Source organism: Zingiber officinale, chromosome 2A (genome assembly GCF_018446385.1).
Source record: "Zingiber officinale cultivar Zhangliang chromosome 2A, Zo_v1.1, whole genome shotgun sequence".
NCBI lineage: Eukaryota > Viridiplantae > Streptophyta > Magnoliopsida > Zingiberales > Zingiberaceae > Zingiber > Zingiber officinale.
The window spans coordinates 114,711,225-114,737,355 of NC_055988.1; the positions used below are offsets into that span (position 1 = coordinate 114,711,225).

Genomic DNA, 26,131 nt, shown 5'->3' on the forward strand with positions numbered 1-26,131 from the left:
ATATCCTTTCTGTCGATTCAGGTAAATTTAGATCAGACAACAAAATTAAACAAGATATGCAATGGGATCTATGCAAACATAATAATAAAAAAAAACTATGGTTCTTACTCCCCAATTTTGTGGGCGAGGTGGAACATCAATCTTCATTACTTCAGACTCAAGTGCCTTCTTTGCCCTGTAATAAGGGATATTTTTAACAATTATTGGATCATTCCTTGCACGACCAGGATCCAGCGTGATTAGAGCCTAAGAACATAAAAAGGAATAAGAATAAGATAGGACAACACGAACATCCTCATGGATTTTAAGTATACTAGCATGGATGATAACCAACCAGACATGTCATTGTTGCCAGAAATTTTGAGGGTTAAAATAAAAAATAAGCAAGTTGAATTTTCAATTTAATGTAAGAAAAGAGAATAGTGAATTTCAAATAAGATATGCAGAATGCACACATTAAAAATCTAAATTATATATTATAGAATAGAATGTACATATTTTATCAAAAACTAAGGCATGCAATCTGATTATTGGGATGTTTTAGCTAATTACAGTTAGCAATATACCCTTCTGGCCACTTAGAAGAAAGTCAATTTGGTTAAGTTTAATGAATTTCTAAATAAATTTCCGTTTGGCTTGGTATCGCCCAAACCAATCAGAATAAAAAATGAGAAGTCCTATTAGCTTAAATTAACTTACCTAACTAATGTTTTTGTTTTATTTCTTTAAAAAAAAACTAACAAATTAAAATTACTTATTATTAGTCAAACCGAGCTAAGATATTCCACTTTAGTTGTGATTTCTTACATAAAAACTTTGGTTGGATTCATTTTAGGGAATTTACAATTAAATTCCAGATCTGTTTGGTTTCTACTAAAGACCAAAATAACCAAAAAAAGATGAACCTATATTGCTTTTAAATTAAATGAGATTTTTTTTAATATTAGTATTTTATCTCAATTAAAAAATAATAATATTTAGAAAACCAATTTTACATGTTGATATTGGTCAAAACAAACAAAATATTCCAGAATAGAGCATTTTAATTTCAATTGAACCTTGATATGTTGAGGTTACTAATTATTTTGCCAAAAGAAATCGATCAGATCTATTGGTTCAGATGGAACCAGATGCCCTTACAGTTGAGTATTTTCATTTACAAATGAAGAAAGAAGAGAACTCCTTCCCAATATTTACGAGATGGTTTTCCACTTGAATAGAACTCCATCTTTATTACTCATGGCCCCAAGTTACAATTACGTAATTCTATAAAATAGCAAGCAAGAGGTTTCATAAATCCTAGAACAACTAATGCTCCTCAGATGACACAATATTAGAGGCAATCTGGCATAATTTCATAAAAATTGATGAAGCACCAACATGGAAGTGACATTTTGAACACATTCTTTAATCAAATGTATTGTACATAGAAGAAGAAACAATAGCACCAGATAGACTTACGAACAAATTTTACCCTGGAAATATTCTAAGTTATCCAAAACATTTGAAATGAGTATTGTACTCACATCCTGAAGGTGTTCCCAACCAAGTTTCCGTTTAGCAACCAAGTCCCGGAGTTGATCATACCTCATAGATTCCTAGAACAAGTAAATCCAACTCCAACAATCAAAATAACTTCAAGAACTAAGAAGAAACGAATAAGCTCAAATTTTTACTTGATAAAATAAAATTGTATCTGAATATAAAGCCACAGTACGGACAATAGGGAACTCTACTAAAATTGTGGAAGCAAATTAGCATACAAACAAAATAATGATGCATCCCCCTCCCTTCTCCACATTTTGCTACTTTTTCAAAATGGCTCCAACTTTCTCTTTATCTGCTTTATTCTTTAAGTGATCTTGAGGCCCTATGAATTGGAACTGCACCCCATCCCATGCCTCCTAGATGTTATTCATACAAGAATTGACAGTCATCTACGACATCATCAAGCTACAAGAACACAAACTGCCTCCATAAAGATAATCCATAATCAACTGAAGATGTCATATTGTTTGTCTCACCTCAAATAACTACAATGTGAACAGAATTGATGTTGTCAACAACATTAGGATAAGTAATGGAAGATAACGGTGAAATGCACAAGGGATCTCAACGAGGGATGCAAAAGCTATTTGGGAAACAAGTGAATAGGTTCTTCGTTGATTGTCTTTATTGATTATTGACAAAGACAATCACCATTAAGCCTATGCCTCTTGGTGGTTGAGACTCTTCCCAAGGTTTGAATCAATTTGGAACTTGTGTGACATATGATCTTATTCTCTTGCAAAAGGAAGACCAAAAAGATCATCATACGTTAAGAGTCATTACTATTTTTCTTCTAATTCTAAGAGTTTTGATCCTAGTATTCTTATCTGTTGTGGATGGAGTCTTAGGAGAAAAAGTACCCAACGATTAGCTCTTTAAATTCTCTTAGTACATCTCTTACCAGACCTACATCACCTCTAGCTTAGCCTTCATCAAGATTTGCTGCCACTGCACTGACACTAAATTTTTACAAGCGGTTGGATATGCTAAAAACACCCCCTTCTACTTTGGTGCTAGCGATGTTCAACCATCTAGATCACCCACAACCACCACTATAAACTTTCTCACCTCTTGTGACGCAGCTGATAATTATCGAATCTGTTGATTCGCGCACAAATACTAGAAGCAACCTTCTAATCCTTGTTGTTTCGTGCAAGAATACCAAAAAGGGTTAAAAGGAAAAACTCGTCATTCTAAAGAGGAGACGGCGGCTAAAATAGCATTAATAAAAAACTATCTCAAAATACACTTATATAGACCACAAACCCTAAGATGTAAAGAAAGGAGATAAATCCTAACACAAATGAAAAAGACTCACAATCCTAAAATCCCTAAACAGACTTAAAATTCAAAATCCGAAAGACAACAATTATCAAAATACCCTAAATACCAAACTCGACAAAAATAATAAAAAAGGTTAAAATTGCTTTCTCAATTTGCATTTCTATCTGCATCATTAAAATTATTTTCTCCATTTGCTCTTGTGTCTGCATCATTCTCTTCAAGGTGGAAAAATTCGCCCTTGAATTTAGAATAGTATCAAGTGGTAGTCCAGGAAGACGATCATTTAGTATCAACTTGGTAAAATTCTCTCCCAAGTCTTTGGTTCGGCGCTCACCTTTTGCAATCACCCTCTTGAGAGCAATCTCCAGTCGATCGGCGAACGACGAGAACCACAGATCCACAGCATCATGGCAGATGAGAGCAGCAGCGCCATTAGGTTTGCCTTCTACTACACCAGCTTTTGGTTCCATACGTTGCCCGTTATAGCGCCTTGCCCAAACATTGCATGTTCTTGGCCCACGTTTCCTCCTGGCATAACTCCTCTGCTCCGGCAATTCCAGCTGCTGTGTTTGCCAGTAAATTGCCATAAAGATTTGGTGTGACCATAACATCAAATTGTTCAGGCTTTGACACAAGTTGGATGCAACAGTAGTCAACTATGATTTCATTATATTTTATCCCTGGGTATTTGGTTGCAACCTCAGGGCGAGCACAACCCATCAGCAAGCTTCATAATGTTTGCCTTATGCACTGCTGTGACTTTCTTCCTGTTGTTAAGGTAAGCATACCCAAAAGCATACTGTTCAATGCGCTCGGAACAATATTTTGTTATTACCTTGAGGCTCTCAACAAGGCCAGGCACAACCTCATGATCCAAGCCCGAGTACTCGCCGTCCGTGATCCCCCTGATCCCCGGCGACGGGATTGGGCCCTCGTCACCGGTGTAGTCAATAGATCATGGAGGCTAAGCACATGCCGATGTTCTTTGAGACATTCGTGGTGCACGAGGATATGCCCGCGTTGCCTCCGGCAGAACAAGGATCATTCTCATCGGCCTTCTAGTTCTGGGAGGCAAAAATCCATGGGAGACGAAAAATCTGAAACCCTAGAAACAGCGAGTGACGCCTTGAAGGAAGGGCCGAGATAGGAATACGAGCATACCATCATCTATTAAGGGTGGACTAGTAAAATCCTCAAACAACTAAATTCTCTCGGATACAACTGATTTTTATTTATCATCATTGTCATAAATTGACTGGTTAACTCGATCTCATCTTCGTCATAAACTGACTCACCAAATATTTCGATCTTGTCATTCACTTCTTTCTTATAAATAAAAATTTTTTCCTCCTCTGCATAAACATCCTCTCCATCACCCATTTTGACATTCGAGCTTGCTCGGTGATGCGTTGGATCATATTTCATTTATTTTAGTTTTCAAACCTCATCATCGTCATCCTTTGAGCAAGCTATTCCACAAACCCTACCATCCGTTCGCTGCTCCATATTACGTTCGTACACATTTTGATATCGTCAACACGTTGTTGTCTTCTCGGCGGCATGATTCCTCAAGATCAACTTAGCTTTAATACCAAACTAACACAGCGGATAACTTTCGAATCCATTGATTCACACACGAATATCAGAAGAGATTCGAACTATCGAATCTATTGATTCGCGCATGAATACTGAAAGCGACTACCGAATCCACGCACGAATAGCAGAAGCGACCTTCAATCCCTATTGATTCACGCAAGAATACCAAAAAAAAAGGGAAAAACTCATCATTCCAAGGAAGAGACAGTGGCTAAAAATAACATTAATCAAAAACTATCTCAACATATTAAATAGGACGCTTATATAAACCCCAACCCCTAAGATGCAAAGAAAGGAAATAAATCCTAACATAAAGGAAAAGGACTGACAATGCTAAAATCCCTAAACATACTCAAAATCCAAAATACAAAAGATAGAAATTACCAAAAATATCTTAAATACCAAACTCGATACAAATAATAAAAAGATTAAAAATGCTTTCTCAATTGCTCTTCTATCTGCACCATTAAAATTGCTTTCTCGATTTGCTCGTGTCTACATCTTCTCTCACATTCGAGCAAGCAAACATTGAACCCAAGTCACCTAATTGGAATACATCACCCATTTGAGTAACTTCTATAATGACACGACAGAAGGTTAATGGCCACTTCCACCAACATCGACACCTTCAAGTCACTACTATATTGCACAAGGGAGGGCAACAACCATCTTCATGACAATCGTGATGACCAGGTTGGAGTCCAACAGGAGGCCTCACCAAGCACATTGGTGTCCAATATATACCAAAAATATATTTTTATATTTAGTTCAAAGTTATATCATATTATCAAACCATATTTATTTATTTATTATTGTTTTGCTTTTAAAAAATTTCCCAGACATGGATACCATCGTTGGTACCAATATGATCTCATCGTCACAAATACCAATAATTATATCAATACTAAACGCCATGTCAATATTTATTGGGACGTCAGAATTCTACGAATAGAAAAGAAATCATAGTTAAATAATCAACTAATTATGTGATGCAGGAGACCCTAAAGATTGTCATTTTTTTTAGAGTTATTTTCGTCTTTTACATTTTAAGGTTTTGAGTCAATTTAGGATTTTTTGAGTTTTGAGCAGCATTGGAAATTTCATTTTGTGCTGCCCGAAGCAGGCGGGTTTTATAGTTCCGTCACGGGAACAACACCAACACAAAACGCGCGACAATCTCCACATGCCATCGCGTGCATCACGTGCGACAGAAGGGTGGCAATCACTCTCCAGACAAGTTGATTTCAATTTGAGAATTAGAAAGCGACCGAAGGCGTCGTGGAGTCGCAGGCGTCCTGGTGCTATCGAAAGTATTACGGGACAAGGCGTCGCGGAGGTGCCTTAGCAAAAAAGTCCAAGGTGTCTCGGAGGTGTTCTCCGCAGAAGCACAGGATCCTAGAGGCGTCGCAGGACGCCTCCAGCGCCACCAAAACCATCCCAGAACGCCTCTAGCGCCGTCGGACGAATGTGATGCCCGCAGCCGGTTCACGAACGAAAAGTATGGCTTTTGATTTAATTAATTCAATTATTTTCCAACTTAAATGCGGTATTTCGAATACACTTTTATAACTCCTAATTAATTATCGCAATAAAATATATAAATATTTTTACAATTAAAAAATATTAATAAATTTTAATATTCTGATAATTCTTTTTTACTGTTTTAAATTTTATTTAAAAATTCTAAAAATAATAATAATAAATATATTTATATTCGGATAATTTTTTAAATTATTTTGTATTTATTTTATTATTTTACTGTTTAACTGAGATTCTAATTTTTTTTATTATTTTAAATATATATATTTAAATTAATAATTAATTGAATGAATAAATAGTGAATTTATATAATTATTATGTATAAAATAGTATCTATGTAATTTATATACTAATTATAGATAATATTTTTTAACAATATTAAGTTGTTCAATAATTGAGACTTATATAAAATCAATATATAACTTATTTTTAAAATATACACAATAAATATATCTATCTAATAATTACTATATATAAATTTAAAAAATACTGAAACTATATCGACACGATACGATACCGAAACCATATAATTCTGGTCTGAGACCAAAACCTCAACACGGATCAAGATTTTAAACTTTGGTTTTGGTCTATTAAATTTTTTTCCTTTATGTTAAGATTTTTTCATTTCTATTAGGATTTTTTCTTTCTTTTGCATCTTAGGATTTTGGGTCTATTTAAAATTTAGTTGATGTTAGGGGATTCTCTTTTGTTTTGGCAAATAAAACTTTTTTCGTTTAAACCTAGAGGCAAGTGAATTCTGGTCTGAGACCAAAACCTCAACACGGATCAAGATTTTAAACTTTGGTTTTGGTCTATTAAATTTTTTTCCTTTATGTTAAGATTTTTTCATTTCTATTAGGATTTTTTCTTTCTTTTGCATCTTAGGATTTTGGGTCTATTTAAAATTTAGTTGATGTTAGGGGATTCTCTTTTGTTTTGGCAAATAAAACTTTTTTCGTTTAAACCTAGAGGCAAGTGAATTCTGGTCTGAGACCAAAACCTCAACACGGATCAAGATTTTAAACTTTGGTTTTGGTCTATTAAATTTTTTTCCTTTATGTTAAGATTTTTTCATTTCTATTAGGATTTTTTCTTTCTTTTGCATCTTAGGATTTTGGGTCTATTTAAAATTTAGTTGATGTTAGGGGATTCTCTTTTGTTTTGGCAAATAAAACTTTTTTCGTTTAAACCTAGAGGCGGCTTCACTTCGTTTACTGAATTATTTACATCTTTCTCTACAATTCCTCCGAGAAAACAAGCCCCCAAAATAATAGCTATTCTACTAGCGTCAATTGGTATGAGAGCTTATCAAACCCGATGGGTGGTCATCGTGGTTGTGATCATGGTCGCAATAGTCAAGTTCTGATTGAGGAAGCATCGCGCCATGATCGTAGCGTCCAAGATAAGCGGCTTGTAGATCTACATGGACAAGTAGCAAAATTAACTTAAGTTCCCTTATCTTAATACTGATTCCACTTTTAAAAACCCTATCACAATCATGAAAGTCATGGTCAAGAGGAATGGTACGGAGATATCAAGTTTCAGTTGATCTTCCCGAATTTTCTGGTACGTTCGTTGATTGGCTTAACGAAGTGGAGAGAATTTTTTATTATAAAGAAGTAACCGATCGTGTGAAAGTAAAGTTGGTTGCCATCAAACTCAAGGCATCGGCGTGGTAGGAGTAGTTGCGACGATCAGGGCAAGGCCAGGATCACTGATTGGGAGAAGATTAAAAAGAAGATGAAGAGTCACTTTCTTCCTTTCGGTCACACTTAAACTTTATTTCAGCAACTTTACATTAAGGTAAGGTGCCAAATCGGCCGATGACTATACGGAGGATTTTACCAGTTGATTGTTCGATGTCGGTATCTACCATGGCCTCCTCTGATTCTCCCCCACTGTCGCCGCCTCAAGTCTCAGATGTACCCTCTCTAACGCCGACTCTGATTCCTGAGCAATCAATGTTCTCCATCCCCGAGGACGACAACGACGTTGCCCAAGGTGGACACCCCGACAGGTAGAGATGAGCTTTCTCAGGGTCAAATCTAGACCTCGGGATGTGCAATGGCATCTCCGTTGATTTGCAAGAGAAGATTCTTACTCAGTACGATCCTGTGCCCAACACTCCATTGCCTGATGGTGGGGTAGGGCAAAACTCTTCAGTAACAGTTCCTTTTTCATTCTAGGGAGATGGAAATCTATCACGGTTGATGAGGTATCGAGCCTTACTCAAGTTGATGACGGGATGCAGGTTTTGAGCACCGATAATTCCCCCGATGGAGGCACCGTTAGTGGAAAAGATGAAGGGAAAGAGCCTTCATCCTTGGAGTCTCAATTGGGACAAATAGAGGGTGACTAGAAAGTTGATGAGAAACTTTGGGATGGGCACGGGGATAAAGATGATAATATTGACAATCGTTCAAAGAAATATGAACTAGTCAAGGAAAAAGATTCAAGGAGTAGAAAGTTTAGTGCTAAGGATGGCAATGCTCCTGTTGCATATTGTTAGCACCTCAAGGTAGTTTTGATCTGATCAACCAAATCAGATTAGGTCCTGTTAGTTTTTAACCTCTGTGTCTAACTGTGTAAGATCTTAGGAGCACAGTAAGTCGAACGAAAGCCACAACTAGCGAGAAGAACATCACGGGAGAGAGCCGACGAGCTCGGTGCGTCCGAGGGATGAGATGCTGCGGAAGAATACGCAGGCAGAAGAGAAGGAGGCGCGCGACGTTTCACAAAGGACGAGAAGCCAGAGCGGAAGATTGCACGAAGGCCGGAAAATGAGTTCGGGTGAGACCTATTCCGGATGGCCGAAATCACCCAAGCAAGCGGAGCCGGAGCCGGAGTGGAAGACTCAGACCCAAGCGAGCGGAGCCGGAGCAAGAGCCCCGACCAAACAAGTTAACATAAGGTTAACTTTAGTCCGTGCGCCCAAACCATAAAATTTATCCAGATCACGTCAAACGCAATCTGTTGTGACGAAGATAAAGTTTTATCCCCTGAAAGCGCCTAGAACCCTTCCAGGCGCCCCGATCAGAGCTATAAATATAGCCCTGGTCCAAATGGTTCAGATAGAACACTTGTAAACAATTTCTTTTATCTAGCTTTGCATTTTGAGTGTTTTAACTGTTGTAAGAGGTTTCTCCGCCTGAAAGAGACTTTGATAATGAGCTTCAACTTCTTGGATTAACAACCTCCCCGGTTGTAACCAAATAAATCTCGTTAAGCCTCTTCTTTCTAGTTTCTTATTTATTTTTATGCAAGTGTTAGTATAATTAAGCTATAACGTTCAAGGAAGATTCGTGTTATTTTTGCAGGGTTATTCACCCCCTCTAGCGGACCGCCAAGGGACCTACAATTTGGTATCAGAGCGGGTTCGCTTCAGGAGGACTAGCCGCCAAACGAAGCACGCAAGATGGTCGTACCGAGTATCAACCCACCGAAGTTCGAGGGAAAATTCGCAAGCTGGAAGAAAAAGATGAAAGTATTTTTCAAAATAAATTTTGAATTATTAATAATTATGAAATATGGTTATGTAGTCCCGAAAGACAAAGAAGAATATTGACGAAGGAGCAACCCGACTTCATGGCAAAGCAGAGTTTCATCTGTTTAGCGTTTTACCACCTCAAGAAGTCAACCGTATCGGAGCCTACGAGTCAACTAAGGAGCTCTATGAGAAATTCCTCGAACTACACGTAGGGACCTCAGAGGCAAAACTAGCAAAACGAGACTTGCTACGAAACCAGATCAACAACCTCCGGTTAGAAGAAGGCGAAGACGTCGCACACCTCCACTCAAGAATCAAGGAACTCATTACCGGATTCACGAATCTTGGAGAAAAAGTAAGCAGCCGAGATTCGCTAAGTTACGCGCGTATCGTATTTCCTAGAACTACTGAATGGGCATCATTAGTAGATGCTTATTATATATCTAAAAATCTAGAATCAAGTAGTATAGAAGAAATGTTTTCAACTTTTGAAGTCCATGAAACGAGATGTACAGATCTGAAGAAGGAGCCAAAGCACAATATTGCTTTAAAGGCAAAGATGGAAAATGAGATTCTGAATCTTCTCTCGAGGATGATAAAATGGCATTCATGGTAAGCAGATTTAAAAAATTATTTAAATCTAAAAGATTTAATCAAGTGCAAAATATAAAAAAAAAAGATAAGATGCTACCACTGCAATGAAGAAACACACGTGAAAGACAACTGTTCTAAATTGAAGAACAAGGGCAAGGGCAAGGATAAAAAACAGAATAAGAAGTTATCCCAGACCAAGCATAATCTAAAGGCGATGTGGGACGAAACGTCTTCCGAGTCAGAGATCGAAGTCCTCGCCAGACTTGCGCTAGTAGCAAGTCACCAAGAAGACGAAGATAAAGCAAGCTCGTCCAAAATGAGTATCGAGAGCATCGATGAAGGGGGAACGATATCAGAAGAAAGCGGCACTTCAGAGGAGCTTAAGATTGTGAGATCGACGAGGTAAGTCAAGTACGGTCTTTTCCTTCTGACAAGTCATTTCAGTTTATAAAACTATTATCGAAAAATTACTGTAAATTAGAAAAAGAAAATAAAGAGTTAAAACCAACCTTAGTTATATCTTGTCAATTAGAAGACCTTGACAAGATTAAAACTGAAAATAGAAATAGAGGATCTTGAAAAATTGAAAATTGAGAATGCAAATTTAAAAGATCAAATAGAAAATTTAAAAAATTCTGCATGTTTAAATTTATCTGCTTCAAATTTCAGGAACTATAAAGGATTAAATTGACAATTTAAATATTACAAGAGGAAAATTAGAAAATTATCTAGAAAATGTATTCCTTGAAAATTTTTAATTAATCCAGTAGAAAGGAACCTATATTGGGTTCCAAAAATATGCTTAAGTTAATTTTTTTTTTGGGCTTTCAGAGAGATAATTAAATATTTAATTTTTTTAAAAGGTTTTGTCTAGAAGTGGTTCTAAAGTCAATTACTAAAATAAATATTTAATTGACTAACTGTAAAGTATTTAATTATTTTAACTAAATGCTTTAAATTGTTTGTCAAAATTTTGTTAGAAAAATTCTGATCGTTAAAATTCATTTAACAAAATCATATTTGTTAGAGTTATTTTAGCAAATTTATTTTTTTTACTTTATCCAATCAATCCGTTAGAAAATTTTCTATAAATTAGTTATCCAAATACAAAACTTTTAAAAAACTGTTTAAAATTCAACGTTTTTGTGAAAAAAAATTTTAGACTTTAAGTTTAGATCTTCAGAGTCATTTTTAAAGTACCCTATTTAATGTGATCAAAGGGGGAGAAGGAAAGATTAAGTCTAGGGGAGGGTAAATTTAATTTTTTGCAAATTATTGAGTTGCAAATTTATTACCTTGTTATTATTTCTTTATGTTTGTTTATCATAACTTAACTTGGGTTATTCACATCAAAAAGAGAGAGATTGTTAGTACTCCAAGGTAGTTTTGATGTGATCAACCAAGTCAGGTTAGGTACTGTTGATTTTTAACCCGTGTCTAAGTGTGCACGAACTTAGGAGCACAGGAAGTCGAGCGAAAGACGCAGCTAGCGAGAAAGGCGGCATGGGAGAGAGCCTATAGGTTCGGTGCGTCCGAGGGACGAGATGCTGCGGAAGAGTACGCTGATGGACAAGAAGGAGGCGCGCAGCGTTTCCGAGGGACAGGAAACCGTAGCGGAAGATTGCTCAAAAGTCGAAAAATGGGTTCGGGTGAGCCCTATTCTGGATGGCCTAAATCACCCAAGCAAGCAGAGCTAGAGCCAGGGCGGAAAACTCGGACCCAAGCGAGCAGAGCCAGAACAAGAACCCGGACCAAACAAGTTAACATAAAGTTAACTTTGGTCCGAGCGCCTGGACAGTCCGAGCGCCCGAACCATGAAATTTATCCACATCGCGTCAAACGCAATCCGTTATGACGAGGATAAAATTTTATTCCCTGAAGGCGCCTGGAACCCTTCCAGGCGCCCCGACCAAGGCTATAAATATAGCCTTGGTCTAAATGGTTCAGATAGAATACTTGTAAACAATTTCCTTTGTCTAGCTTTGCATTTTGAATGTTGTAATTGCTGTAAGAGGCTTCTCTGCCTGAAGAAAACTTTGATAGTGAGCTTCAACTTCCTTGAATTAACACCCTCCCTTTAAGCTATAATGTTAAAGGAAGGTTCGTGTTCTTTTTGCAGTGCTATTCACCCCCTCTAGCCGGCCGCAAGGGGCCTACATAGATGATTTAGAAGATATAGACAAAATTCAAGATGATAGGCTTAATGAGGACAATGATTCCATTTAAAATGAAGTTGATTTTAATTTTGATGATATGATTGTAGACAAAACCCTAGCATGTGAAAATCCTACATATATTCAAATTGAGGAAGAAGTAAAAAAAAACTGAAGATGCTCATATGGATGAGCCTCAAGGTTCTGATATGGATAGATCAGAGTTGAGATTCGAAGGTTCCTTCAGATCTGATGAAGAAATGAATGATGCGGATGACAAGTCCAAAGAAGACAATGTTGTTGATGAGGATGTTTCTCAAGTGAACAATAACTTGAGGGTCAAAGTGGAAGAGAAAGCTGAAACTACAAATATGGAGCCAGAGTCAAATAAGGAAACTCTTCCGTCTGATACAATGGAGACCGTTGAATATCCATTGGAAGGGAAAGAATCAATCAAGTCCTCTGGTAATTCTCATAGAATAGAGTCCTTAATGGCGTCAGACATGCTTGAGGCCGACAACAATGGCATAGATAGTAGCATTGCTCCGTCAAGGCCTTTACTATCTGATGAAATGTCCAAAATCGAAGTTGCATCCAATTCGGTTGGCATTTCTATAATTTCATATGATTAGTTGCAAGTGGCATGTGATCAAGTAGGGAAGTATAGAAAACTTAAAGCAACAGATGAGCCTTGGAAGCAAATTATTAAGGCACTTAAGATTGGCTGTGATAATTCTCTAGATACTAAAGACTAGATTATGCCAGAACTGTTAAAAGGCAAGCTGCTGAACTGGTTGTTGATGAAACATCAAAACAACAAACAAGCAGATTGTTTGTTATCCAAGCAAGAACATGGCATTATACATCTTATTTCTGATATTGGATACGAGTGGGCTTTGAATCCCATTCTTGAGCATGGTGTTGGTGAGTATAACAAGGCTTAAAGATCGAAATATTGAACTTTGTGAGATATTGCAGAAAATCAATTATAATGTAAACAAGTTGTGCCTTCATAATCACTTGAAGACTTCTAATGTCTTTAATTTGAAGCACTTGAGTCCCTATTTTGTGGATTCTAATGACACTAATCTAAACTCGAGAACGAGTTCTTTTAAACCCGGGGCGACTAATGCAAGATGCTCTGAAGATTGTCTTTTTTTTTATTTATTTTTGTCATTTATATTTTAAGGTGAGAAGGCAAAGATGATAGAGAACTCGGATTTTAAGTTAAGGTACACTGGAAAGAGTAAAGCAAGAAATGGAGTGGGTATTATTGTAGATAGTTTATTAAAGGATGAAGTTATAAGAGTAGTTAGAAAAGGGGATAGAATTATAGCCCTTAAAATAATAGTGGCGAAAGAAACTATGAACATAATTAGCGTATATGCACCACAAGTAGGATTAGATGAAGCTATCAAATCAAGGTTTTGGAAGGATTTAGATGAAATATTACAAAATATTCCACCAAATGAAATGATTTTAATAGGAGGAGATCTAAATGGGCATGTCGGAGTGAAAAATGAAGAATATGAGAGAGTACATGAGAGTTATGGGTTTGGAACGAGGAATGAGGAAGGGAAAACTATATTAGATTTTGCGATAGCATATGACCTTATATTAGCTAATACGTTTTTTAAGAAAAGAGAAGAATATTTAGTCACATTCAAAAGTGGGAATAATCAATCGCAAATTGACTTTCTTATGGTTAGGAAGAAGGATAGAAAGATTTGTAAAGATTGCAAAGTCATCCTAAACCTTAACTACCCAACGTAGGATAGTAGTATTGGATATACGCCTCAAACATAGTATCAATAGAAAGAAAAATATATACAATTCCTAGAATTAAGTGGTGGAAGTTAAAGGATGGGAAGCAAAATAAATTTAAGGAGAATGTAGAAGTACAAGCATTAGATGAAATATATGATGACTCTAATACAACATGGGATAAGATGGTATCAAAGTTGAAAATAGTAGCTAAGAGTGTACTCGGTGAGTCAAAGGGACATGCACCACTAAATAAAGAATCTTGGTGATGGAATGAAAAAGTACAAAAGAAAGTAAAAGAAAAACGAATAGCTTATAAGCAATTATATATTTGTAAGAACGAGAAAAACTTAAAAAAATATACAATAGCCCAGAAAGAAGCTAAGAAAGTAGTGAGTGAAGTAAAAAATGAAACTTTTGAACGGTTATATCAAAAATTGGAAACAAAAGAAGGGGAAAAAGACATTTATAGAATAGCTAAAGTGAGAGAAAGGAAAACAAGAGATCTTAGCCAAATAAAATGTATTAAAGATGAATGTAATAGGGTATTAGTAAACGATGGAGAAATAAAAGAGCGGTGGAAGAGGTATCTTCATCAAATTTTTAATGAAGGTTTAGGTGACCAACTTAACTTAGGTAATTTAATTAGGTCAAATGAGCATAGAAATTTTAATTTTTATCGTAGAATTCAAACTTCAGAAGTAAAACAAACTTTAAATGAGATGCACAATGGAAACGTCGTTGGACCAGATGATATTCCGATAGAGGTATGGAAGTGCTTAGGGAAACAAGGTATTGAATGGCTTACAAAATTATTTAACATGATATTAAAAACGAAAAAAATGCCTGAACAATGGAGGATAAGTACTCTACTTCCCTTATATAAGAACAAGGGAGACATACAAAATTGTACAAACTATATGGGTATTAAACTAATGAGTCATACTATGAAACTTTGGAAAAAAGTAATAGAAAAAATATTAACGAAGGAGATGTTGTTTGCACTAATTATGGACGAACTCAGCGCATTCAAGACAAAGTACCGTGCTACATGTTGTTTGCAGATAATATTATTTTGGTAGATGAGACACGTGAAGGAGTAAATACTAACCTAGAATCTTGGAGGGAAACACTAGAAGGGAAAGATTTTAAGCTTAGTAGATTAAAGACGGAATATATGGAATTTAAGTTTAGCAATATTAGAAGTAATGAAACAATTGTTAAGGTAGGAGAGGACGAGTTGCCCGAAACCGAGAGATTTAAATATTTAGGATCATTTTTACAAAATGATGGAGGGATTGAGAGAGATGTCTTACATAGAATACAAGCAGGATGGGTGAAATGGAGGGAAGCGTCGAGTGTTTTATGTGATCGTAAAGTACCTCTTAAACTTAAAGGTAAGTTCTATAAAACCGCAGTTAGACCTGCTATGTTATATGGAGTTGAATGTTGGGTTATGACTCGAGCACATGAGCAAAAGATGAGAGTTGCAGAGATGAGGATGTTAAGGTGGATGTATGGACATACGAAGATGGACAAAATAAGAAATGAGAGCCTTAGAGAGAAAGTCGGAGTTGCATCTATTGAGGAAAAACTCCGAGAGACACGTTTAAGATGGTACGGGCATGAACGACCAATAAATGCTCCAGTTAGGCGATGTGAAACTATGATAAACATGCATATCAAACGAGGAAGAGGAAGACCAAAAAAGACTTGGTTAGCAACAGTAAAATAAGATAAAATTTATTTAAATATAGATGATGATATAATAGGAGATAGAGCTCAATGGCATAAAAGGATTCATACAGCCGACACCACCTAGTGGAAAAAGGCTTGGTTGTTGTTGTTGTTGTACATTTTAAGGTGTTGAGTTTGTTTAGGGTTTTGAGTCTGTTAAATTTTTTTCCGTTCTACTAAGATTTTTTTCCTTTTTTTAGGATTTTTATCTTTCGTTTGTATCTTATGGTTTTTAATCTATTAAAACAATTGTTTAGTTAATGTTAGATAACCCTTTTCGTTTAAACGTAGAGACAGCTCCTCTTCATTTACCGAATTCTCTACATCTTTCTTTACAATTCTTCTAAGGAAACAAGCCCCAGAATAATCGCTATTCTGTTCTGCGTCATCATGAGTTACCATTACAATTTCGGTACTTATTTAATTAAATGGGAGCCTTAGCGCAACGATAAAGTTGTTGCTTTGTGACCAAAAGGTCACGGGTTCGAATCTTGGAAATAGCCTCTAGCAAAAAGCAGGGTAAGGCTGCGAACAGTGGATCCTTCCCCAGGACCCCGTATAGAAGGAGCTTCGTGCACCAAGCTACCCTTTAATTAATTTTAGTTAATATAAATTGTAATTTCTAATTGACTTTTTATTGTAATTATTTTATTTTCGGAATAATTAATTAGATTGCTAATACATGATTAGTCTTTTATTTGTATCACCTCAGTCTTCATAACTAAAAATGCTTGAAACTATTTTAAGTTTTGATTTTTAGCTTTGGTCACTTATAAATTCTATACTTCTTTCATTTCATAATAACTCAAACTTATAACCTATTCAATTTTTACAACTAGGACATAAGAATATGCAATGAAAAAATAAAACATTAATCGGTCCTTTATAAATTAGACATGTTTTGCTTTTGAATTCTGCAATAACAAAATGAGCATATACTCTTATAGGCTTATATAATTGCTTTTGAAACTGAATTATGATCAGTTGATAAAAATTATTTTATATTTTGTTTGATAAAACCTAATAAGACTCCTGGATCCAACAACATAATTTAAAATCTTATTGTTTAATTTTAATTTGGTTTGTTTATTCCATGTAATTATAATATTAAAGTGAATGAAAAATAGAAATTTTAAAATTAAATTTATTTAATTTCGTAAGTATAAAATTTAAAAAAAAATACGAAACTCAACACAATTAAATTTGAAAATTTTGGATTAAAGATTTTATTGATAAAATGGCATTCAAATTCAAAAGGAGCTTTTTTAAAAATATATATGGTATTGATAGCACACTTCTATTACAATCATAATATATGTTAAAAGTTATTCAAATGAAATGAATTTAAAATAGTGAAATAAAAATTAAAAAAAAAATATTTTAGATTTAATAAGATAGTTTTTATTTAATCAAAATCTTGTATTGAACCCTAATTGTTTCTTGATGCTAAAATCAAAGCCAAAAGAAAACATAGACGAGATGTTGACACAATCTCGCCGAACTATACTTTTTTTATCACTTATTTGCACAATCTCTTTTGATCTCTTTCAACTTCATAATAGTGGAATCACAAAAAGAAAAATCTTCCAAAATTTATCCCATTTAAATTTTAGATTTTAAATTATTTTTTAAGAATTTTTAAATAACTAATTAAGTTAAATTAAATTAATATTTTGATTTTTGAAGATGACTGCCAGTTGTGCAAAGTAAGATAAAACCCATCAAATAGACATGATGATTAAAATCAAATGGGTTCAAACCAGACTCAATTTAGATTTATTTTAGCTCATTTAAAACTAAACCAAATGTATATATAAGATAGTATAAATCAATCGTATTCAATCGTACTTAATTAAGCTAATTGTATTTTTATAAGATTAGATATTATTTAATTTACCTATTCTCTCTAACTCCTCTTCTTGATCCCTCATCTTGTAGTCTACCTACAACAAATGTAGGTGCATGCCCGTCATCGATGACGCTTGTACTCCTAACTTCTTCCCTTTCCTCCTCTCCCTCAGCCTACTCTTCTCTCCCTCTCTTCTTTGTTCCCATCACTCCTATGTTTGTGTCAAGGTCAAATGTTACAGGTGTCAGTCGGCGAGATCAATTTCACCTATGACGACCACTCGGCTACTTCAAACTTTGGTTTCGCTAAGACCTATTGAGGGGTGAAAGAAATTTTGCTTACAAAACACTAACAATTTTCTAACCTAATAATATTAAAGAATTAAACATTAACTGCATTAAACATTAAAATAATACGGACACAAGCAAGCCCCTGGCCTATACAATAACAACTATAAGTTTGCTAATAAAAGAAAAGATTATCTGGACAGCATGAGCATATGCATCACAAAATAGATTTAGTTACTTTCCGAGATGCAATTAGATATTCGAAGTATAATGATATCTTAAATGAACATTCATGGACCTGTAAAGTTACACTGACCTTGTAAGCCCACCAAATTTTCTGCTTAATGTCCTCATCATAGTTGAATCCTCCCACTATCTGAGGCATGGTAATCAGCCAGAAGGTGGCAATCTTTGGATCTCTCATGCTTTGAACAATGTTCTGAGAAATCAAAAGTTCAGTCACATAAAAAAAGGGCTAGGAAAAAGGAAGCATGCATTTTCTTTGAAGTAATATATGGTGTTACAAGTCTAACAGTTACAATTACTCGACATGCAAACTCAAATATGAGAAAAAGAAAACTCAAAAAAGCATTTCTCATTTTCTTAAGATAATAATTTTGTTCAAGTTATGGGAAATTAAATTACACAGCAAAGACATTAAAAGGAAATTAACATATGAAGCCCAATTATAGGTGTTATATAATAGTTTCACTAAAGATGCCTTCTAGTGTTAATTGTCTTTTAACCTCCATAACAATTTGCCATTATTTATGAAGAAATAACTTACCATATTAATCTCTTGTAAGGTGACAACCTTAACTGACCCTCACCAAAGAGTCACATAAATTATAGTTGTTAGTGAGCCATTAAATATTCATAATAATTCACTTTTATGGTGAAAATTTTATTTGACCAGATCGAATATTTTACACCAATTATAACCATAAATAAGAGTATAAAAATTGGGGCTAGGGGAATTATTCCTCATAGAATCTCTAGGTAGCCTTCCGGCCTATATATGATATTATTAAGGATATGAAGAATTAAAAATAGACTTTTGATCTTACATAGTTATAAATGGGCCTAATTAGCCCATAACAATACTAAATAGATGCCTTCCTGGAGCAATAGTATATGGGCTGGAGGTATAGCAACTAGAAGATGTCGAAAATTTTCCTATTGTTTGGGCATAGATTAGTATAGCACATAGCAGTACCTATATATATATATATATATATATATATATATATATTTCAGGCCTTTGCAACAATTAATGTAAAGGTAAAAACAATGTTACATTAATATATTGAATTATATTAAGAGTTACTATAACAACCACAATATGTACCTCATACGGGTAGTCCATCTTCCTCATGACATTATATGCTTTCCACGGAGGTTCCATGATCTAAACAAAAAAGTAGAATTATGAGGTGGTTTGTAGCAAGTACAAACAAATGATAGAAGATTAAACACTCTGGTCAACACTATATTCAGTAACCAAACAGATAACACAATGATGTATGATATCCTGCATTCAACATATGTGCCTAGTGGGAATGCAATAGTTGCAGTACAATCTCTATTCTCTTGTTAACTTACACCTTTCTAGATGAACAACCAATATTATGTAGAAAGAAAATTAAAAATCCATTTTTTAAAGGAACACTCAAATCCCAAGTCTAGACACGCAAAAAGTGGAGACCCCAGTTTTTATGAAGTTGCACATCCTTCTAGCTTACCTTGCTTCTTTTTCAACAACAGGTATTGCAGTTTGTTCACACACAAAACAGGATAGCCAACTTGAGCAATCATTATATCGTTTATAGTTAGCAATTGAGACTTGCAAGTCTCAATCATGGTATGCACATTTCAATGCTTGCTGCACTTCCCCAAGTTGCATGTCATCCAGGCATCAATCATTGTATGTTGAAGTAAAAACAACCATGGATCATGATAAAAGTTAGAGAGAAAAAATTAGAAGAAACATAATCCTACTCACTTCGTCAGCTGAAATCCTAACTTGCAACTTGTGTTTGCACTCTGGACAGCCCATTACTCCCTGCAGAATTGATAGGTGTGCCTCAATGGTTTCAAATAAATATTAGAGAATGATATAACAGTAGTTACTAAAGAAAAGTAGACATAGTTCCTATTCTCCTCTGGATATTTGTTTCTTTACCCCTTCCAAGCAAAGGAAGGTAAGGAAATGATTAATATATTAAAGTTAATTAAATATTTATAAAACCCCATCTCAATTTATTCTATTTCATTCTTGAACAAAAATCAATTGTTTTTATTTATTTTATCTATTTCATGACCGAAACAAAAAGAGATACCCATTACGCCATGAATTTGAATTAGAAAAACCGTGACTTTAAATAACCAAGCTGAATCTAGTGTATTATAGGAGATTTGCCTTTTCTATCAATTCCTACACATTAGATAAAAAAATTTCTTATTCGTGTATCCAACTCTAAAGATGAATCGAAAAGGAAAGCTTTACTGATTTTACCACCTCTTTTCATCAAGAGAATGGATCTTTTTATCAAAGGATCAAAAAAATATCAACCTGTCTGTTGTGGGAATGATATGGAAGATCCAAAACAACATACAGCAGTACTTGATAGCAACAACATAATGGAGGCAGTAATGAATATAGATTGATCCGAAATATGATTTCAATCTAAAGATAAATCAGAAATGTTTTCAACCGATTCTTTTTAATCAACTTCGAATATGGAATTCAAAGGGGAAAAATATGAAGTGATACTATTAATCATATGACTATAATGAAATATATGATCAACCAACATTTTCAAATTTGAAAAAGTCAAGTAATGTTTGATGCACTTATTTCTCACAGTCAAACCAGGAGATCCGCCTAACGCATATAGACACAAATGGTCTAATTGGAGCCTGATTTTAAAGGAACATTTCCTTACTAAACAAAACCATTTTCAAATAGTATTCGATCAGCTACATATTAATCCATATTTGACTGGTTGGTTTGAGGTTATAAATAAACACAAATTGTCTAAGTCACTTTATTCCTTTAGTCCAAGTCACTTCTCTTTTTATCCAGGATTAATCTCAAATTAATTAATTGGAAAATTTTACCACAAAATTTCACAGCGACATAATTCAGAAAGAAATATCAAAGGTTTATATTTTCAGCAACTTACATAATCAAAAGGCAAAAGAATTGTTTTATTATAAAAGTTCACTAGATTAACATTGTATTGAAGGGAGATCATTAGATGAACATTGAAGAGAAATGAACTTACATGAAATTTCTAGTTAAGCCACTGAAAATAAATAGCAGGGAAGAAAGCATGCTTCAAATTAGATGAGACCCTTCATTCTCACATAAAGGTTCCAAGTAAACCCAATGTCGTTAATAGGCATCAAAATAACTAAGGTGCTAAGAATCAAGTTAAATAGTCCGATAACTTAATTGCTAATTGGGGTGATTTTGAATTGAGCATAAAAAGGAAATAATTTGCGGACCATTGTATAAAATACCATGACATGCCGATCAACACGGGCAAATTTTTCGTTCCGCCTAGGGACCGGCACCGGCATGGTCCTTTGTGAGCTCGCTGAGGCAACCACAACATCACGGCATCCTCCGCGATATCACAGAGACAACCGTGAGGTCAAGACATTCTCCGCAATTTCACGGCATCCACTGTGTTCTTTTTTTAAATAATTTTTAATTTTTAAATTTTTATTTCTTTTTTTATTATTTTCTGGACAGTTAATTTAAATTTCTTTCCTTGTTCTTTTCTTTCTTAATTTTTTTCCATCTTTGATCGTTAATTTTTTTATCCATCATTGTTAATTTTTTTCTCCTCCATCCGTCCACAAGGATAAACAGTGAGGAAAACAACCTCCTCTTTAATGATATTATTTTTTTTCCTCCATCCATCCATCCATAAGATTAACGGTTAACTGTGAAAAAATCTATCTCAAAGATATTTTTCTCTTAATTTGTCCACAAGATAAACACAAATAAATAAACCTATTTAAGATGGAAGGAAGGAATTGTTAGAAAAATATAAAATAAATAAATAAATATAATATAATTTCTAATCTTATAAAATATAGTACTATGAATTACATTATTATTTATATATATTTAGTTTAATTTTAAACTAATCAAAATAAATCCAAATTAAATTCAATTTGATCCTTTAACTAATGCTAAATTGACTTTTATTCAATAAACATCAGACATTCACATCACAAGATAATACAAAACTTGAACTCAACATTCAACATCTCAAATATAACTCAATACTAAATAATCTATAATAATCAAATATTAATAAAAATATTTTAATTAATACATTTATATTTCAAAAAAATCAAAACTGTATCGGCACAACATGATACAATACTGAAACTGTATCATTCGATTATAAATAAGAACTTCAGTAGGCTGAAAATTTTAAACCTTGGTGTGGATGACTCCAAATTTCCTACAATTTCGCAAAGGCTACCCAATGAAAGTTTGCGTCATGAAGATGAATAAATATAGGTGTCAAAGTCTTTGAGAGGTTTATAGAATCTGAGCAAATGTTCAATATGGGATTCTCGATTGAAAATGACTTAGATTATCCAAAGCACAAGTGAAGAAAATTTCTGAAAACAATAATGATGAAATTGCCGAGAAAAAAGGCGAGGGATATGAATTCTATGATGCTCACGCTACCGACTTTTGACCAATGAAGATGTGTGTATCCTTTAGATAGAATATATTGGCAGAAAAAAGTGGTGCATTTTGGAACATATGAATTTTGATCTCTCTACATATCTATAGAAATGGTTTATAGATCAGGAGTTCTAATATGTACTTTAGTAATTTGCATATGACATCTATATGCATGCAGATTGTCAAGTTACTTTTAAAACAGACACCTCATACTTGCACAAAATCCCTCCCGGGCTCTCCTTTCACTGTGCATAACCACAATAAACCCCTTTGCACAAACTCGTAAAAGGATGTCCCTTTGTGTACCTGTGCAAAGCCTTCCAAGCATGGTTCTCCCTTCATTCACTCATGCACATGAAATTTCCTTAAAGGCTCTCTTCCTCCTCTTGTCATAGAGCAGCATCCCTTGAGGCTTCCCCCATTACAAAGAATTTTGCGCCCTTCCCCCACCGCAACAACTCCTCTCCTTTACCTTCCTTCTCTCCCCTTGTTCTTCTCAACAGGAAACACAACCACTCTCTTTTTTTTTCCCATCAATAGCACTCTTTCCTCTATCTTGGCTGCTCTCTTAGAAAGGATAACCACCTCACACATCCTCAGGATGAGACAGATGCAGCTTAGTCAACATGGCAAAATTTACGTTTTACTGTCTTTACATGGCTCATAAATAATATGGAAATAACTTCAGCTTCGTTTGTGATGTGTCATTCTAATTTTTAAGAAATATGGGATGCTATTTAACATATATGCTCCTATAAACAAAGTGTCTCCCATGATATCAAGGAAAGATATTTTAAATTTAAGAGAAAGTTGTTCAATAGATGAATGCTTCACTGGTAACTAAGCAAATTGCAGGACAAATTTAATATACTATAATATAACCATGGTTAATTTTCAATTAGTTTAATTCATATGACATTGATAGTTCAAACTGTGTCAATTAACTCAACTACTTAAAAATGCTACAATACCACCTCTATCAAATGCCTGATTTCAGCACTTCGTGACACCCCTAAACTTGCAAATGTTGTCACTCGTCCCTATTTGAAATGGTGACTCATGTTGGGTGAGGACAATAATAACTTATATCCTCCATTTGTTCACTATGGTTGCACCAAACATCCATTTCATCACTGCTAGGATACATATTAGAGAATATCTAATACTACCTTATTTTCTCTAGCTTTGCACAACATTGATGACAAAAACTATTAATACAACTCAATATGAGAAGTTTAAAATGTTACTCTACAATGCCATCAATTCGTCAAAGTTTGCTTACGCTACCTCCCTTTTAGGTACTTTTTTTTTCCTAGTAAAATCCAAGTCTATGTGGATGCTAGATTCAGCTGCATCATTGCATACAACATGTAATAGCAATATGTCTTCTGCTCTTCATCTTTCAACCATACCATCTATTTCCATCATTAATATTTGTGTAAGAAAAGCTTCTTTACATACCTCCTCATTATAATGAAACAAAGTACTTTGCATTCCATAGTTCTCCCTATTATCCATTAGCATTCTTATGAGAACACTAACTTACTAAGCAATCTTCAATTGTAATCATTGTATTTTTATGGATTTGTGGATGTATGTGATGGTCAGTGGCCATCATAAATATGATGGAATCTAACAACTAGACAAATGAATCTTCTCCAACACCCTTACAACTATAATATCACCCCTTACCAATGGCAGTGTTGACACAGCCATCCATCTTAGCCTACACTAAAGGAGTTTGTCAGCTTTCAACCCTTACTAAACCAAGTTCTAATAGTTCTAATGAGAGTGTATGAAATTGGTAATATCACCATGCATCCTTTCCCTTTAGTATTGGGCTATTAGGAACACAATGTACAAGTGAATATAAACAGACATGTGGAGTTATTAAAAAGGATAAAATAAATTATCATACTAATATTTGAGAGTAATTAGATAAGAGCAAATTAGATATAGCATCAATGGATAATAAAATGAAAGCAAATAGATTCAAATTGTATAAACATGTTCAAAAAATGTCCAATACATTTTATAGTTAAAAATTTTAAAATCTAGTGGACTAGAGATCAAACAAAATAATGATCCATGTAATAAAAATTGATTTGATTAATTTGAATAATGCTACTGATATTGACTTGCATAGCTCAATGTAGTGTTAAATTCATGTGACTATTACTAACTCTAAATTATAGGGGGCAAACACTGACAATAATGAACTAAATTCCATCTTAAGAGACATATCTCCATAAACAGCCTTTGCGTGCAAAGGAGGAACTAGGAACTTTGTGCATGAGTCACCAATCACAGCATCAAGTGCAATTATAAGGATCGTAGCTATAATTAGTATATTATAATTAGAACAAAATGATAACCACATGAATGACTCATTGCAATACTAGTGAGATTTAGTTATCATATATATAAATCTTGAAACTAATAGCTGGGGAAGATTAACGGATGCAATCACAAATAGATGGGAGTTGGGTAGCTTCTTGTCATTATTGACGTAGTCATACTAAAACATCTCTATTTTTTTATCCACTTACCTTTTAATCTTCTTAAGGCCCTCTCACTAAACAACATAAGTTACATAGGATTTAATCCTTAGTAATCAGTTGGAGATAAGATGAAATCAAAAGGCTTATGCGAGTAATTAACTGATCTGAGTTATTCATTGGGTTCCATAATAATCATATTTATTTGTTCTATGATATCAAACAATGGGCCCAAGAAAAACTTTAATTGGACATTTCTCAAATATTTCCTGATCTGATAAGAGTAAAAAACAACTTGAGTTGTGATCAAGCTTAAATACTAAAGCGTAAATGGGAAGTGGGACAGTAGAGTTTTACTCAGCCACTCGGGGCATAGTGCATGGAATGAAAGATTTTCTCACAAATTGTTGGGTGGTCAGGATAAAATTAAGTGGCTGCCTAATAATGCCTAATAAACAGTGCCTACACCTTAAGGTTGGCTTATGATTTTATCAAAGGCAATGGTCAGGATACAGTAAATTGGGCTCATCTTGTTGGTTTCCTGGGCATATCTCTACATGTTATTTTATTTGCTGGTTGTTGCATCATTGGAAGCTTCCTACTCTTAACAGTCTGCAATGAACTGGCATTCTGGTGCAAACTAGTTGTCTGTTGCGAACAAAGTTCAAGGATACTTCAATTCATTTGTACTCTCAATGTTTGTACTCTATGGAAATTTGGAAGGTGTCTATTTTCTATAAGAATGGCACGGATAGAAGGAGGAAGGTAAATTGTTATCGTGGATTGTTAGTTCTTTTATGCAAACACCAAGTAAAATTGACCTGTATCTCCTATATCTATCATATTTCAGGGAAAAGAAATAGGAGGGTATCAAATCATGTTGAGAAACTCTCAAACTGTGGGAAAACAGATTGTTGCTGATAACCAAAGAAGGAAGGTTGAGTGGTCACCTTTAATGCTGTTTATAGGATTTCTGAACTCGATCCTGTAAATATGGGATTTGCTGAGTTGATTGGGGTGGCTGCTGATGATGATTTGATTGACATGTTGGAAGATCTGTTGAGTATTGATAAGTTAG

The 26,131-nt window shown here is 34.5% G+C and overlaps 1 protein-coding gene and 1 pseudogene across 1 annotated transcript in view; both read right to left on the reverse strand.

Moving 5' to 3' along the window:
- LOC122041976 overlaps window positions 1-26,131 on the reverse strand; it is a 76,333-nt gene that overhangs the window by 40,947 nt on the left and 9,255 nt on the right. Inside the window, exons 5-9 of the mRNA XM_042601877.1 lie at window positions 19,841-19,900; window positions 19,187-19,246; window positions 18,155-18,277; window positions 1,527-1,598; window positions 109-246 (exon numbers count right to left, since the gene is read on the reverse strand). Coding sequence (XP_042457811.1) covers window positions 109-246; window positions 1,527-1,598; window positions 18,155-18,277; window positions 19,187-19,246; window positions 19,841-19,900 — 453 coding nt within the window. The remainder of the gene's footprint in view (window positions 1-108; window positions 247-1,526; window positions 1,599-18,154; window positions 18,278-19,186; window positions 19,247-19,840; window positions 19,901-26,131) is intronic.
- LOC122044333 lies at window positions 2,931-3,883 on the reverse strand (annotated as a pseudogene).